The sequence below is a fragment of the Pollicipes pollicipes genome, unplaced genomic scaffold (assembly GCF_011947565.3).
Source record: "Pollicipes pollicipes isolate AB1234 unplaced genomic scaffold, Ppol_2.1 Scaffold_7261;HRSCAF=8764_pilon_pilon_pilon, whole genome shotgun sequence".
In the NCBI taxonomy this organism is placed as follows: domain Eukaryota; kingdom Metazoa; phylum Arthropoda; class Thecostraca; order Pollicipedomorpha; family Pollicipedidae; genus Pollicipes; species Pollicipes pollicipes.
In genome coordinates this window covers 34,943,542-34,961,617 of record NW_023597054.1, presented here as the reverse complement: position 1 = coordinate 34,961,617, position 18,076 = coordinate 34,943,542, and the positions used below count along the sequence as shown (strand labels likewise).

At 52.1% G+C, this 18,076-nt stretch overlaps 1 protein-coding gene across 1 annotated transcript; it reads right to left on the bottom strand.

The window, feature by feature from the left end:
• Nucleotides 1-134: 134 nt before the first annotated feature.
• On the bottom strand, nucleotides 135-16,140 carry LOC119113005 (putative defense protein 1). Its single transcript, XM_037237316.1, has 4 exons — nucleotides 15,951-16,140; nucleotides 7,619-7,832; nucleotides 3,285-3,498; nucleotides 135-2,955 (listed from the first exon to the last, which is right to left on the bottom strand). The coding sequence occupies exons 1-3, from the start codon at nucleotides 16,129-16,131 to the stop codon at nucleotides 3,285-3,287; spliced, it is 609 nt and encodes a 202-aa protein (XP_037093211.1). The 5' UTR covers nucleotides 16,132-16,140; the 3' UTR covers nucleotides 135-2,955.
• Nucleotides 16,141-18,076: the final 1,936 nt, after the last annotated feature.

Sequence of the window (18,076 nt, the reverse complement as noted above, 5' to 3'; positions counted from 1 at the left end):
CACCTGTCCCTGCCCGCTGCCGCCGCTGCCGGCGTCGAGCGGTGGAGGCCGGCTTTGCGAACTGGACCGGCTCCTCTCCCGGTCCCACGGACCGGCAGCGCCGCCTGTCGGTCGCCGCGCGGCAGGCCGGCGGGCCGCGTGGCTGGCAGGGACTGCCAGCGTCGGCGCGTCACCCGTCCCGAGCCGCTGTCACCGGTCCAAGGGTCGGGCGTGACCTCATGGTGTCCACTCCGCTCGGGGCCAGCGCTCGGCCGCGGCGACGTCTTGGGCCGCGTTGTCTTTGGCAGCGGCGCGGACGGGGCGTCCCTGATGCGTGTCGCTGTTTGTCCTGCCCTGTCCAGAGCGGCCCTTTCCATGCCAGGACCACTGGGCAGTCATGGTTCAACGTAACGTGACTGCGGCCGGAGGACTGCCCACTGACGGACCGGATGGGCCAGGTCTCATCCCCGTCTCTCTTTGTCTCTCGGGGTGGATACAGTTGGCCGGCCTTTTCGCGCGGTGGGGCCAGTGACCCGTGACCTGACATACAGCTCCTCACCGGAGGTTGCTCCCGCGCTCACCCGTAGAGAGCGGACGTGACTCTGGGCGCTGTCTGAGCAGCCGGAGATGTCGCCGCCCGCCCCTTGCCCGGCGGTGTCGTATCATCGACACACGTGACACCGCGTGGGGTGGCCGCATCAGCTGCTCGGTCGGGCGGTCGGTGGCCTCAGGATAGGCGCCGGCGCCCACGACCGCCCTCCTCGTCACCGCTGGGTCCCACCGCCCCATATCTCGCGTGTTTGTAGCGCACGGATGCGTGCGGCTCCTCGGCGTGGCCCGCCCCGACGACCTAGCTTAACCTAGTCTTTCTCGAACAAACAAGGTGGTTCTGTCTTCCTGAGTGCTGCTCAATGAGTCCTTTCAATCAGTGCGGCGGAGAAGCGATCTCACCTCCCTGGTGCCTGCGCGGACGAGCGACGGACGACGTGCTGTTCAGAAAAGGTACGCCGTCAGCGCGGCGCGGCCATTTGGGGCGAGCGGAACCCGAAAGGTTGTCCGCGTAAATTGACTTAAGGAATGCAGCAATAGGATTTGAGGTCAGTGAAGGTCTCATGGAAACGGAGATCGATGTAAATGTATGCACAGAAAGACGGTGGGTTGAGGGTCGACTTTGGCCTCTAGTAGTCGTATTCGATGTGTGCAATCTCTGTGCAATAGCAGTATTTATCGATTACATATACACTTGCTAGGTAGGTGATGGCTAGCGTTAGGAGTTTCGTGCTCAGATTGTCGCTCAATCTCCGCCTCGCTCACCAGACCGGAGCCCCGGCCTCCGACCCTCCCCGCCGGCCCGGGCACGCTCCACGTGTCGCCGGCGGCGCACCCTGCCCTCCCCTGACCTCTCGACGGGCGGCGGCCTGTGCGCGGCGTCCGAGAGCCAGTCCTCACCGATGCCTTCACCCAGACCCGCTTACCCGCCAGCCCCGTCCGACGTAAGGTCATGCTACCAGAGCAGGGGGAGGGACGGCGAGTGGCGGCCGCGCGTGTACATAGCCGGCGCTGCGCTGCGCCGGTCGGTGTCGGCCGGCCTTGTTTGCTGTTACTGCGGGCTATTTGTTCGAGGGTGTGCATGAATAGGAGCGGTGGAGTGTCGCGCTATGGCTACACCCAATTCTAATATCATGCTCTCTATCAATATTTTATATCAGCGGACAATCACATCAGGCAATATATCTGGCCAAGCGTGATTTAAACAACCCTCACATATCTTCGCTTTCATATCACTTGTTGGCGATGGTACAAAAGGCATGATATTCGCGTGCTACCACAGCCGCTGTTCTCACCGCCACCTGTGATTCGTTGGTGGAAGCTGTAGTTATCAGCGAGCCACCGGGCCGGTGCATGGGGTTACGCGGATGTACCGGTTGAGATATATTGTTGTCTTCGGTGTATGTGCCAACGTTGTTCGATATGGTGAGTGCACCAGTGCTTTGTTTAGTATAATCTTACGTAGGATAAGGTGCGCATGGAGGAGCAAATTCAAAATTCGGAGTGAGCGTGTAGTTTTTATGGAGTTTTCCATCGTCCTATATTTGTATATAGAGATATTTGTGTAGCTATACATCTTTACGATACGCATATTGTGTTGAGGTTTGTGTTTTTGTTCGTAGTGTGCGCGTGTGATTTGCACGGCGCAAAATCGGCGTTTTCGTTACATTTAGGGCGTTGTTTGTCTGCCGGGCGTTGTCGAACTGATGAAAGTCGCCATCTTTGTCAGAATCTTGTCAGCTTGACCGCGACTCTCACACCAATCCAATACTCGATTGTTTGTTGTTGGCGCTATTGTCTAGACCTCTTTTATCCCGTGAATAGATATTGTTGTCATATTCATTGAGGCAATAAGTGCATTTTGTATCAGATGCAAAACATAACAGATCTGGTGGTAAATATACGCATCGTAACGGTGACGACGTTTTTTTGACAATCAAGGCGCACCGAACCACACAAACTACAGTACTGATTACTTCAGAGATCATCAAGCCAACTGTCTTCAAATTTCCCGTCTGTGTTCAACCTTAATAATACCTTCAGAGTTCCAGTCTTACGAGATAGAAAATCAGTGCCGTTGGCCGTGTCGGACATGTGAGATGCACTCTCTTCTAGATCGCGCAGTAATACAGCATCGTCGCAGCTTTCAGCTTACATACAACATTTTTTAGTAGCTGTCTCAATGCAACTGTTTAACGTAAAGTCCCGCTTTATTCAACTTCAACATATTCAGATCGATATCCACTTCCCAATATTATCACAACAGCAGCTTTCAAAAACAGTAGATAACTAGTTTGACACTAATGCATGCACGTTTAGCAGAGGCCGGACGAACACCGTCTTGACATTTTACACCTCAACCTTCTCGCCACATCTGGGCGAAATTTGCTTCTGCCTGGTCACTACTGGCCTTTATTACCCGACGTCCTGCAAACAATGAAACAGTTATTATTCATCGGTTGGTAGGAGGAACAGCTTCTGACAATCCAGGTTCACAGCACTTCGCAGCAATACAGCATTCGCTAGCATTGTCAGCTGCCACCCACCGGACACCGGACGAAAGGCAATCGAGACAGTTGCATTTGTCCTAAAAGCTTCTACGAAGTGCCATAATATAATAATAACAGTAATGGTTGTATGACCAACGCCCATCCGGTCGGGCCAATTTGCGTCGTGCGTGAACGCTGAACGCACGCCAGACACAGGCATCTTAGGCAGGGTGGCCTCGCTCGGCGCGCCGCCGTCGGGTCACTGACCTACTGCAGGAAGTAACGCTGCGGATCGAAACGGCTCTGATCCACGACGGGACCGAACTGTGGGGAATTGGCGGGTCGGTTGGTCACCACGCCCGGCTGGAGGGCTGCGAAGCTCTGCTGCAGCGGCGAGGCTGCTGCAGTCTGCCCGCCGCCACCAGCGTCCAGCACCGGCACGTCCGCCCAGAACCGGTTGTACGCCTGCAGCACCGTCGCACTGCACGGACGGGCAGGTCAGGTCAGGTCAGGGGACACACAACACACAGAACCGGCTGTGCGCCTGCAGCACCGTCGCACTGCACGGACTGGGTAGATCAGGGACACGCAACACCTAGAACCGTTTGCACTGTCGCGGGGTCGATGCACTGACGTGATAGGCCAACTCGGATAACTTCATAGAACATAGGTGACAGAAAAGCTGTTAAACAGCGACGTTTGCGTTTGGTATAAAATCCACTTGTGGCTCAAAGCAGGCAATGCGAATGCTTGTTACAATCACGGGAACACATGACCGAAATTCTAAACCGATTTGCTATGTTGCGCATAACTGATGTCAACTGGTAAGCAATTCCGACATGTCTGAGGCTATAGACGCAGTGAATGGCTCCATGCAATGCCTTGATTACTTTGGTTTCAGTTAATCGAGGCCCATGATAACCAATGCTTCATGATACTTTGAATATTAACACGCATCAGGGTGCGGGCAATTTGATCCCGAAGGTTTTCCGGAATAATATACAAGCCACACGGCGAAGCCCGTCAAATTGCGCATAGCTGTAGGGAATTAAACAGCAGATCTTTTGGTGGAAAGTATTTGATTTACCTTATAAGGTTACTGACTTATGGCAGGTCAAATGCAGGCCGTAGAAGTCAGCGAGGGTCATTTCTAAGGAATCGTTCAATCTGATTCGACAACGGAGTGTTAGAAGTGGCCATACATCTCTGAAATAGCTTCTCACGCAATAGCAAATTGAATGTAGAATTAAACCAGATGCCGTTGACCTAAGGTTAGGTAGGAACGTCAGACCGAGGTCAAAATCAACCAGCTTTTTGCTTAACAGCTTGCTGTATTGGGTAGTTTCTGGTGCTCATTGTTAATTTACTAATAAAATGGAACGTGGCAGACATCCTCCATGAGCTTCTTGTGATTCAGAGTAGGTAACTGGCCTAAAATGACCCGGATCAATATTCTGCTCTTAGGAACATACTGGCTTACGTAATCCTAGACGCTCATTTAAATGCAAAAAATAAAAATAATGTCGCGGGATTTTGGTCGGCGTGACCTTCTAAAGCCCAAACAAGATCAGTGACCTTAAATGAACACTAGCATACTATTTCACAGGTCTTCAGGTTCAAGGCGGCTGGATGACGAGGTCACGGGGTACTTAAGACACCAGTCTGAAGTTTGAGCTTGTTTCACATCACATGACCCGAAGGTCGTGAATTGAAAATATAAAATTTTGACATGAGTATGTTCACATACAAGCCAACCCATGCGGTAAATTTGGTGTCTCTAGCTTCCTTAATTTTTTAGATCACAGGGCGAGATCAAATTATCCCCCCCCCCCCCTCACCCGAGTGAAGGATATTCAACTGGCCACCCAGGCGCGTGTTAATCAAGCACTTAACTCCGTAAACATTCCAAAACAAGATAAAAATGCATTGTCACATCCAAATCTTTTATTCTCAACAAGTGCCCCATGCTAGCAGTATAACTGAGCATCATTTAGTCGCAGGCCTGCCCGTTCTGCGGCCCGCGTACGCAGGAGTCTCCAGGGTGATGTGTTAGCGGCGCATCCGGACGACAGGAGGCGATCGATGCTCCTCTGTGTACCCAAATCGCATGGTGACACGGCCGCGGAGCTATGGCGACCGGGCCACGCGCTGGCGAGTGGCGCACCGCTGGACAGCTGGCGGACATGCGCTGAACCCGCACCCCGGCAGGCGGGCCACGGCTGGAGGGAGGTCAGCCAGCGGCTCCGGCTCGCCGATGACCCCGTGTCTCACATTCAAACTTGGCACACGGCCGACCGAGCGAGGCCGAGTCACGTGCGCTGACGTGGAACCGTTCCGAGTGTGCCGACCCGTCGCTGTCTGCCCAAATTAAATCCCTCGAATGCCGTGACACTCTGAACGTGAATGGGAAGGTCCACTGGCGTGGCGTCACGTCCCCTGAGAAAGATCTCCGTGCGCTGGTCTCCCGGTCTCATAACTGGGAGGTGGTCTGAACAGCGTGGCTAGCGTCGTGGATGGCTGTACCAGCAGAAGAACGTACTTTAGTGATTGTCGTGAGCTAACGGGTGCAGACTTCAGCCTTAAATCATGCTGCCGCTTTGATGAAACTGCGGATTTTTCTTTGATTAACGCGGGTCGTTTTCATTAGGCGTGCAGCTTGTTGCTTCGTGCATATTGAATCGCCTAAATTGCAAGGGCCACGTTGCAACGGGCATGGACACCCTTGTCTGCATTGTTGTAGCCTAAAATGCAGTTGATGAATGAATACACAAAGCAAATTCAATACATAAACCAAGAACTCGTGCCGTCACAAGCCAGCCAGACAACGCCTGCAGTAACAGGCTTCAACTAAACCATCGTCCTAATAGAGGTGTCGTCAAGCCCTCTATGAAGTTCTCTAAAGGTATCTCTTTTATGTAATCCGATCCCCTTATCCTCTTTCTCGCTTCATCTTCCGTCTTCGTGACACCCCGCTCATCCGGGGCAGGCTGCATGCGCCAGCCACGAGTAGGTCGAGAGGCACCTCGGAGGCCGACCCGACCGGGTGCTCAGCACATACTCCTCAGAGAGGGTCCCTGCTTGGGCTAAGCTCAGTGGTTGGCCCTCAGGCGCATGTAGTCCTGTCCTTACTGTAATTCAGTCTGCGTCATCCCATAGCCTTGAAATGATCCATACTGGTCAAAAGGGCTCTAATCCAAATAACCACCTAACCAATCAACGAGATGTCCTGTAATCTCAAGCAAATTTTCAGTACCTGCCTGGCATATGTTGCGCGTGTTTTGACACCCAAAGCGAGGGCTTAGAGTTTCTGCTTTCGGAGAAGTGGCGTTTTTTCGGAACCCTACGCGATTATCTACGGCCGGCGAGTGCGGCGGGCAACAACCGACGATTCCGCGGACCAACACTGTAACATTGACGGAGACTTACATCATAAGTATATGCTGGAAGCGCACCAAGCGACACGGGATCCAGGAGCCCCCAACACTGCAAATCGCGGACTCCGGGCTCATTTCTGCTTGGGAAATAGGTCTCAAGGGCTCAGACGGACATGGAGCCGATTGTTCGGTGTTCGTGGTACCTGACCGACTTAGACCCCCGCATTGTCGCGGCTGATATTTCAGGTCACGACCCTAGGGACCGCGATTCTCTATGTGACCTACAGCCAGCCCTTCTGCCTTGATGCTCTTCAACCGGGCCTTTGATCGTCGGTTCCAGTGGGCCGCCCGGGCCGCTATTCGGGCCTCATCGAACGCTTTTCTTGGTCGTCTCAGGGCCTTTGCGAGCTGAGCGCAGGGCCCTCCGTTAGCACCGTGCGCCCATGACGCATACAAGCAGTGTAAATCACTGGCCCCGGCTTTGTAACTGATTGAGAAGTGGGTCCTCAGGCCCATACCGATACGGAGCCGACTGCGTGGCAGGATGTTACCTGGCCGGTATATAGGCCCATATCGACTAAGAGGTTCCCCGATAGGCGCAAAGGGCCCAGTGATTCTTATTTGAGGGCTTGTTTTCTCAGATCGGGGCCGCTGAATAAGACTCCGACCAGCCCTCGATGTCCTTAGACTCTCCAATCGCGCTCTTGGTTGTCAGACCCGGTGGTCCCTCTAGACTCTTCGGGCCTCCTCGAGCGCTGCTTCTGGCCAACTCGAGGCCCCTGGACAACACAGGGCCTCTGTTGGCGTTGTGGGGCCCCGAGAAATGTAAATCAGACTTTGGCTTTGTCCCTGCATGTGAAATTGCGCCCGGGCCCATGCCGCTACGAAGCCGACTGTGTGTTACTGGTGGTGTCTGACCGAAATATAAGTCTTATCGACTCACTGGACCCCTGATCAGCGCGCGGGGCCCTTTGGCTGGCATTGGAGTGCCCGGCCCCGCGGGCTGCAGCCCCTGAATGAGGCCTCCATCTGGCCTTTCGGGTCCTTCGGGTCCTCAAATCGAGCCCTTAATCGTATGTTCCGAGGGGCCCGAAGGGCCCTTAGGAACCTAAAGGGTGGGGGGGCCACGTGCCCCTGCGCCCCCTGCCTGCTGCTGATGGTGCCGTCTGGCCCATGTGAAGGACACCCGCCACACAGTGTCACTAGGTCCATGTGACTGGCACTTACTGCATGGTGACGTCTTGGCGTCCGGTCCAGGTAACGGAGACGCTTTCCTTCTCGCTGCGGTCGGCGTGGGTGAGCGCGGCGCACTCGTTCATCAGGTTGACGTTGTCGACTGGCTGCCAGCTCCCCTGCCCCGTGGCAGCCTTACCCGTAGACGGATCGCGCGCCTGCACCATGAAGCCCTTGAAGTAGTTCTTGCCCGGCGCCTTGATGGTCACTGAAACGGAGACAAGGCCCCAAACGTCACGCGCGGCAGCACTATGAGACGACTTTTCATGGGAGGAGTGCTGGGTCCTCGGTGACCATGCTCATGTTCACGTTCGCGTTCGTGACGCGAAAGGACTTGAGCAAGTGACGAGTGCCAATATTGACCACTCGTAATAACGCACGTAGAAAACAGCGCCTTTGGCATATCTCTATCTGTATGACAATAAGCGAGCGGTCCAATATCGCCTCCCACGCTGTCGAAAACGGTCCGACGGTTCGAGGCATCTGCGCCAGAGGAGAGGTCGTCCCGATCTGAATCATGCAGAGGTCATTACAGAATTCCTGGCAGCTGGCCAAGGGTGGCTAAGCGTCCTGGGCACGTGCCAACCAGGAGGAATGCGCCAATATCTGTGGCACCCGGGGTCCAGTGGTGTCTGGAATATGCGGGACAACGGCACCCATGGCTCCCCGGCCGCAGTAGTGAACTGAACCGCGCACCAGCTCGTTTAGCTAGCACGTTGGGAAGCACTGGGCACTTCGTAGCACTCCGTATTTTCCTGACCTCTGATAAAAAATGAACGAAACTGCAGTTCACGAGTTGTGTATCAAAGGGTAAGGGTTAAGACTACAGCTACCTTGCCTGTAATGCAGAGTTAAGTCCAACCCATTAAGAAGGAAAAATATGGGATGCTATGCAGACGGATAGCTGTTTACTGAAGTACCGTGTATACAAAGATGCGCACATTGCTAGGCATATTGTAATGTCACAGCATTACACATATCAGCAACATTACAATGCGCACCAAAGGAACCAGACTCCTAGTAAAACAACACCAGAAAAACGGTGTTCATCTACTAAGAAAACTCGTCTTGCGACCAAAAACTGACGGCAGCATCTCAAAATACATATCACTGCATCCATCTACCAAGGACCTGAAGTTATGTGTCGTATGACACACGCTTCATACCGCATATAATTTCGTGCCCTTGACGCACATATGCATCAAGGGCGTGCAGCAATGTCGCGATCTACCAAGATCAGGGTGCAGAACTGGTTTTAAGATCCATGGAGCGTGACGGCATTCTCACGTGAGTTAAACTGAATGGTTGAGGTTTGTGTGCCATGCCAGCAGATCAGCGAAAGATCTCCGCCATAGGCTAGGAGGGTGAGAGATGTACACTAACGCTCTATGCCAACACACGCGTGTTTGTGTATTATGCCCTGCATATGCTGAAGCCGCACTAGACGAACTCCGAAGCACGATCTCTTGTAAAGTCGGCATTGGGCCTGGAAGTTCTCTGTCTCCCGAAACTCTGTGGACAACGTGGGAATTTCTCGTCGCCACATTGCTGATCGTGTTTTGTGAAGCGGTAGTTGGCTTGGCTGTGGAATCAGTTCCAGCAGCAACACCTACGTCCGCGCCAACAGCTCGCCGTCGACACTTCAGACGGGTCATGCTCCTGTTTACTCGAGCTCCGCCGAACGACAGGTTCCCGCCGACCATTTCTGTATCATGGTCAAACGCGCTGCAAATGATCCTTCCCGAAGTACTTATACTTTCCTTCTATCTTTTCGTAGCGGGCGGGAAAAACGCAGGTCGCCTCTTCTCTGTTGCTGCGATTGTGATCAACGGCCATTACGAATGATGACAACACTAAGAAAGCTAGAAAGACCAAATTCATTATGTAGATAGAGCATTATGTAAACTCCCTTTTGCCAATTTTCAAGTGCCCTAGGCTGTGACTTTCAGGCCATTGAAGGTCAAACACGGTCAAACTCCGGATCGATGTTCGAAGTGTCCCAGACATTCTCCCCCAAGCAGCTTTAAGCTAAATTCTTCTCATTAGCAAAAAGTTGCTGGTGTTCACATCAGGTAATTGATATTTTTCATCTTTAGAAGTTACAAATGACCAAAAACCTTCGAGATTATTTGGCTGTTTGAATTAACGATCGGCACAAAGTACTAACCCTAGACGGCTTGCCTCTGAGAAAAAGGTTGATCGATGTCATATTAGGTCCATGACCTACCCTGAACTTCATGAAGCGAAGATAACAAATGTTTTGACCTCGTTTAAATCCAGGAATTCGAAATGAACGTGTAACCTACTTGATTAATCCAATTTTCTAGTAATAAGGCGGTGTAGGTTTGCCTTTGAACGGGCCCTCATGTCAGATCCAAGACCAATGCAATTAACCACATTTCTAATTAAAATTTCCGAATGTCTAAGAAAAAATATCAAGACTGTATGATTTTGCTTATAACTCGGTTGTGGTGTCACATTGGAAGATACCCAGCGAATTGCCTTTGCTGACAGCCATGGTCTGATTTTAACCTGCTATAGGCCAGCGACCTTACTTGGTACGTCTAATGCGTTACACCAAAACATCTGCCACTAAGTAACCTGCATCTATTTGTTGTTCAGTTTGGCAGGGCTATGCCGCGCCGTTTAAACGATATTTTGGAAAACGTTCGTGAAGTCAAATTGCATGGTCAATTGGTGCATGGGGGAAAATGTCTGGGACACTTCGGACACCGATCCCGAGTTCGACCTTGTTTTACCTTCTTTGGCCTGAAAGTCACAGCCTAGCCCGCTTAAAATTGGGAAAAAGGAAGTTTGCATAACGCTTAATTTACATTATGATTTCGTCTTTCTAGCTTTCTTAGTGTAAGGAATATTACGGGAGTCAAAATGTTCCCCCATCATCCAACCAAGTGCATGTCCAAGAAATCCCCGCATCATGTTGACTGGACCAGCCTGCAAAACTTCAGGATCTTTTTCGAGTATGTTGAGCCTGGCCTTTTGTCGGCAGGGATCAAGATATCTGTGATGAATGGTGCTGCCATCTTCGTGCCAGCCACCGTCTCATAATGACATGATCTTTTCCCTGCGCGATGCTTACCTTGCCGACATTAAATTAACATGCTACCCATTCGGCTCCACGATGATATCGCAGGCATCGTCGATCAAGTTATGTAACCATCACTATGACATATTTTTTAGGCAGTTTTCGGGCCTGGGAGAATATCTAGGGTTATCTGTGAGCCTTTCTCTGTGTGCTGTAATCATATTTGTCTCTTCCCAACACCTCGGAAACGTTTCAACAAGTTCATCGTTTCTCCATTGTTGCTGTCATATTTGTGATTGTGTTTTGTCATTAATCATTCTTTTTAGTGTAATGCCTTACGCTGACCATTCGTATTTTCTTAAATTACTTAATTTCTGGCTTCGAGTACCTTTACCCCAAAACAGCTCAGTGATTATTTTCATCTGTACAGCATAGCCATCAAATGAGCAACAACGTATAAAAAATCCAGCGTTTTTGTGCACATCTTTTCTCGCCGGGCCGTAGCCTTTCCGGTAAGCCATTGCCAATCTTACCATGAACCGAACACGCGTACACAAATGCTTTACTTCCACGGTGTTCAATTGCTTGCTGCGGGTCGATATGGCAAGACAAAGGGCTTCTCTCTCTACGGTCTTGTTGCAACGAGCGCGACCGCACGGCGCATGGGATTTTATGTCTCCCAGGTCAGACATTTTTGGAAAAGCTGAAGCGATTATTTCCTTGACACATATACAGATGTTCGTCGTGTATGGTCATAGAGAGTTATGGCCCCTTGCCTAATACTTTTAGTCGTGGAGACCTGAAAACAGAGGGTGAGGACGACGGTGAGAAACAACTGGTGCCTGTCACAGCAAATGTCACACAGCAAATGTAGTCAAGTATGTGTTGAGCATTAACCTGGTTCTTCGCTGAATGGGAATTTTTGCCTCTCACCTTGCTCGAATTACCCAACTCCTTAAGGGATTGGGTTCCCAGAACTTTTTATAATTTTAACCGCGACAACTCCTGAACATCCAAAATATGACCATTCGTGTAACTCTGATGTAAACCTTACGAGTTCAAATGCTGCCACATTTGGTGTCACCACTGCGCAGTTTATTGTCATGTTGCCCATGCTATGACCAAAACCTTGTAGGATTGTTACGTGAGCAGAAACCCCTCAGCAAAAATAAGCACCAAATGATTCAGAAGGTTACGTCAAACACATTCCCCTCGAAATAATTTTTGCGCAAGATCAATCCCGTTAAGCCCTTGCGGCATGGCATCATTAACTGCCTGCGTGCTGCTAAAGTATGCAGACATTGTATCACATCAATCAATGTACGCCACCACATCATGGATCGATACAGACTGATCATTGTACAAATACGCCTAACTTTATACCTGATGATTCCCAAAAGGCATATATCCGGTAGCCCGACCACAACAAGGGTTCCTCTTAGACGGCTCATAAACCTTAGACGGATGGAGCAGTTACAGATTGGTACAAATTGCCCACGTTACCCATTCCAGCGAGCTAATCGGTCCTCCGTGACCCCCCAGCGGCACTATTGACCGAGGTAAATGACGCGGAGCGGGGGGAGGCACGAGCCAAAAGGGTGGTGGGAGGCCGGACCAGGTGATAAGACAGAGCAGGGTCCAGGAGACAGGACGGAGCGAGATCCAGGAGAAAGGACATAGCGGGGTCCAGGCGACAGCACAGAGCCGGGCCCAGGTGATAGCACAGAGCGGGGTCCAGGCGACAGCACAGAGCGGGGTCCAGGCGACAGCACAGAGCCGGGCCCAGGTGATAGCACAGAGCGGGGTCCAGGCGACAGCACAGAGCGGGGTCCAGGCGACAGCACAGAGCGGGGTCCAGGCGACAGCACAGAGCCGGGCCCAGGTGATAGCACAGAGCGGGGTCCAGGCGACAGCACAGAGCCGGGCCCAGGTGATAGCACAGAGCGGGGTCCAGGCGACAGCACAGAGCCGGGCCCAGGTGATAGCACAGGGCGGGGTCCAGGCGACAGCACAGAGCGGGGTCCAGGCGACGGCACAGAGTGGACCTCCAGGCGACTGGACACAGAGCTGGGTTCAGACGATTGAACACAGCGTGAAAGTGTTGTGAGTCTCAAGAACAGGCTCTAGACAAAGCCGGTAAATCCTTCACGCTGCTATCATCGTCACATGACATATGCAGAAATTATTTAAAGATCTATGCAAAGCGGTCATTCTGTTTCGCTACCATCAACGTGAACAAAGAAAGTGTTAATCTCTGCGTAATGCGTAGTAAGTTGTTCGACTGATATACGGGCATTGGTACGCATGTTTAACTACCACCTGGCGATGAGCCATTCAACACAATGAGTGAGTAGCAGGATTTAGAGCCTTTCACCGCCGCTGCTTCAGTCTGACAGATGCCGGTGCCAGCGGGCAGTGAGGTTAGGTACCGGACCTCTCGGGGAGACTGCCCGAGTTTCACTCGGTGACTGTCGGCCGAGGAGCCCCGCGACCTGTGGCCACCTCTCACTGGCCCGGCCGGGGTGAAAGTAGGAGACTGACCCGGCGCCAATGAACTGGGCCTAACGAGGCCTTACGAGCGCCACCCCGCAGGTCAGTGCGGACGGACAGCGGGCAGCTGGTGTGCGCGAAGCCACACAGCAAGTCGCGGCTTTTGGTCATTGATGCATTCTGATCAAAACGGGTGAATAAAATAGACGTGCACCGTGCGGTGGAGTACCTTCGCAGCAACACCTTCATCGTGACGCCGTTTCAGACTGACTGATGACATGAGAGAGAAGCTGTGCCGACGTCACTTGATGATAACACGTAGCGTGTCACCGATGCCAGAGGGTGAAAGGCGGCACAAGTGTCGCTCTCCAATCCTTGAGAGTCGGGCGAGTGGTGAGAGGGGCACGTGCGCGTGAGTCGTGCTTTCATGCCGTGGGGGTTGTTGAGCTTATTTCAGAACTTGAGACACTGCCCTAGGGCCATATCGCTGCAGTATGCACGCCGTCGAGGACCCAGCTTGTTTTGAGACGATGCACACGGTCTTGGCGGTGACTCAAAGCTAATATCCCGCGCGCAGGAGTGTGCGACGTCAACTGGAGGTGCTCCCTACAGTGAGACTCATGTCAGTGTCAAACTCGCTGCTGAATCCGCTGCACACAGACAGTGTGGTGGTGCGCGTCAACACCCCTGGCTGCAAAACAGCACCACCTGACGGCCCATCTGCCCTGGTTTTGAAACCCACCGGGCAGTTGTCAGCAGCAGTCGTTTCATGGTAGTTGGCTCGTGTTACGTCCTGGACATAGTTATAAATCACCTTTCGGTCTAGGCACCGTAATGGCATTCCGCGCCATAAGACTAACACCGCTGGTGCCTTCGGACGTTATGGCCTGCACTCCATCTCATCGAGTTCGCCACGGTCATATCATAAGTTATGGCACCTGGATTGAATACACAATTTGACAACACAAATGGAAACTTGCCATTCTCTTCGCCTTGTAACATCTATTTGAATCCGCACGGTGTAATCTGTAATTGTAATGTAGATATTATTATGTAGATCTCTGTCACATCTGTCTGAATGTGTGACATCTGTTCAATTCGATGCAACATTCACCACAGTAGAATCTGCATTCGTGCACGCACACGAGATGTTGAGATTCATAACATTCGGCCATAACGCACGGTGTAATCTGTAATTGTAATGTAGATATTATTATGTAGATCTCTGTCACATCTGTCTGAATGTGTGACATCTGTTCAATTCGATGCAACATTCACCACAGTAGAATCTGCATTCGTGCACGCACACGAGATGTTGAGATTCATAACATTCGGCCAAAAAGTTTCTCTCACTAGTCGTGAGGGATTTGGGTGGTCTATATCAACAACCTCACAAACAAAACAGCAAATATAAGTGATTGGATTCATGTAAATGATTGGATTTGAGAACAGTTAGACTCTCAAGATCAGAGAATGAAGAAACAAAAAGGTTCTACTAGGTCATTGTCAAGAGACTGCTTTGGCAGGAAATGTGCATTGGACGTAATCACTGCCTGCTTCATCCTTTCGCGCGAAGTACACAGATGTAATTACAGGTGGCTTATAGGCACGCATTTAATTTCGTCTTTGGAGAATAGTATTCATGCACTTTGATTTTGCTACATACAACATAAGTGCTGCAACGAACACGTAAAGGCTAAGAAGATTGTGCTACCTCAGCACAATATTGCAACTCCAAATTTGCTGGAATGTTTTTGAAATCAGCTCATTATAAGCAATACTTATTCACACTGAAATGATTTCAAAACGTTCAACTAGTCGCACGTGACAAACGTTACGAAAGCGCACAAAGTCAATGGGATCTCGCAATAGCGAGATCAACGTAACCAGTCAACTCGGTTACGTCTTAATTGATTCATTTCGCGCAGCACTGTAGCCTATGCTTTAAACGTTCTAATCCAGTGCACGTGGGGCTCTCCGAGCTCACATGACGTCATGGAAGAATGCGGCAACTTTGCACGTGTCGAGCTGGTGGTGACATCCGGTCGGGTACCTGGGCTGCCCCATCTCCCGTAATTTTACATCTCTCCATTTTGAAATTAGTTAGAAATGTCGTGCGGTGCTGAAAAAATGCGACCGGCTAATAAGCTCCTCTGAACCGACCAGACCTGCATCCGGATCCATCGCATGTTTTCTACTTTCCGTTGGATGGTTTGCGACAGTTCATCCAACTCCGCCCCTTATTCACGCGTCCAGGAGACCTCGCTCCTCGAGCACAGCCTTAAGGTGAACAAGTAGAAAACTCGTTCAAGGTTTCCGCGGCCGAGATAGCTCTGGTACTATCGCTGGATGAGATATCTCTGACCAGACCTTGCTTCGCCGGAGAGACCTGACTGCGAGCTCGCCCGGTGCCTGCGCCGGCACTCCTGATCCGGCCCTGGTGTACCTGACGATCTCACGCCGCGCCGTATGTGGTCTAACCTCGACCGCCGCGGTCCGTCCGATGACCCCGCGGTGATGGTCTGAGGAGATGCACCTTCGCGCTCGCCCAGACGCGTCTGACGACCCCAACCAGGGACAGCCGAGGACGTTCACCGCTTACGCCGCCCCGCCAGGCCTGATGGCGCCACCCTGTCTGAGCTGTGCCATGCCGCCTGAGCTGAGCCACCTCTGCCCTAGTGCGTGTGATGATCCCGCCCTGGTAGGTCTGATGACGGCGCCCCGGTGCGCCTGATGGCGCCGCACTAACACTACGACGCTGCACTCCGAGGTACGTCCGAGGTGACTCACCTCTGACGCCGCCCTGGTACGACTGTCGGGTGACGCTGAACGGCATGGAGCGCAGGTCCTGAGTGCGCTGTCCGCCATGGTTCGGCACCATGCCGCGCAGACAGGCCTCTGTCGGCGCGCCGTTCGGGAAGGCGACGATCGGCGCCAGACAGCCGGCGAGCAGCAGCAGCGGGCGGAGCATGGCGGCAGCGGCGGGTGCGGACGGAGCGCGACTGAAGCCGGCCGGCGCCGCTCTCACAGCCGCTCTGGCGCTGAAGGCCAGTCGTGGCCACCGGCGGGGACTGGGCCAACGCGCTGCGGCCGCCGGCGCGGGCTGGGACAGTGCTCGACGACTGGTCTGGGACAGTGTTCCGTGGCGGGCTGGGGGCAACGCGCCGCGCCCGCCGGCGGGGGCTGGGGCGGCACGCCACGGCCGCCAGCGCGGCTTGGCCAGCGCGCCGCGGCCGTCCGCGGGGGCTGGGGCAGGACAGGACTGCCTCAGAGACACCACGCCGCGGCCGTCGGTGGGGGCAACAGCAGCACGCCAAAGTTACGCTCGGCCGCCGGTAACTGTGCACGGCCAACACGAGACGGGGACGGGACATGGGCGTGGCCACTTGGAGACGGAACACGGCCAACCGTGACCAGGACGAGGTGAAGGTCAGATGGTGACCATGGCTTGACATGCAAGGCGATGACAAACAGGGTTCCTTGTGCTGTGACGGCCATGCAACATTGCCTTGTAGCTTGCATTCAAAATGACCACTTGGTCATGTACGAAGACCTGGTTGTCTTTGCGTACTGTGGACACAAATCTAAAATTGTTCCTAGTTTGCTGGTCAGTGATCAGGCTAATATTTTCACATCTATTTTCTCTTTGGTAACCTGCAATTTGTGGCTCGAATGATATTGTTCAACAACACACCACCAAATCGCGTTGTTACTATGACACCTTAGTGGTCGCCTCCAACTCTGTTCAATAACAAGCAATCGATGGACGTTTGCCTTGACTCTCTGATCCAGCCCTTTATTTTTGTCCAGCAAGCTTAATTTTGAATTCACCAGCACAACTGTGAGTCCTTGCTGACCGGCAAAAACGAAAAGAGAGGTCGGACGTCGGGTCCCCAAGAGTTGTTCTTGTTAATTGGTGTTTTCGGGCGCGTCGACTGCAATGGTCATTTTGCGCCCAGGGTCCTCAAGAGGTAACAGTCCAGTGGCATTTCGCTCGCAAGCCCATTTGACCATAGTTTGATCTTGCATAGCACTTACATTGACATGATGAAGAAGTTTGCCGTGAGTTCTTGCTCCTATCAAAAACAATGTCTTTAAAGGGAATATTCCACATTTTTATGGGGTTTTGAGCTGAAATAGCCACATTGGAGACCTTTCGGAGCAGCTCACAACACTGTCTTCTAAAGACCCAAATCCGTCTCGTTTCTGCGCTATACGCCCGCAAAAATGTGGAGAGCATCTCGGGAAGATATTTTATGGTCACCTTGGCATTCATGACGCTATAACAACGTCATTCGGGTCCTGCCATTCCATAAGCCATGCGACGATCGAGACCCAGAAAAATATATTGGTCGGGTTGTTCAAATATGGTGTTTGAGAGCACGATTTCCAGATATAACGGCAGCCAGCTGACTCTCCGTCAATGTTGTGGAAGGTGAGATGACGTAATCAAACAATGACGTGTCAAGAAGCACATTTTCTAGAAAAGTAAATTGTGCTGCGCAGAGCAGTCTTTTCCGCTTAGAAGTACACTAGTAGTTGTAAGCAAGCTTGTTTCACCATATTTTATGTTTGCCTCAATATCTCCAAATGTGGAACACTCCGTTTTAAGTACTGAGACCAGCAGTCAAGGACCGTGCTGACCATGGGCATCGGTATCATCGATACAGTAAATCAAATGTTACCTAAAAACGCTGCTGGGCTTGGCAGCCTGCTCGCCGGGCGAGGGATGCAGAACAAAAGAACGCACTGAATCCTCTTATCTGGCCCGAGCTGATGAAAAACGACAGCAGCTGAAAATGTTCGCACTTGTTCTTAGACAGGCACTCAGCGCCGGTTGCGGCTTATAACTGCAGGGGTCCCTCCACCACACTGTTTTTCAACCTCCCTGATCTTTCCTTTGTTGATTAGAACAG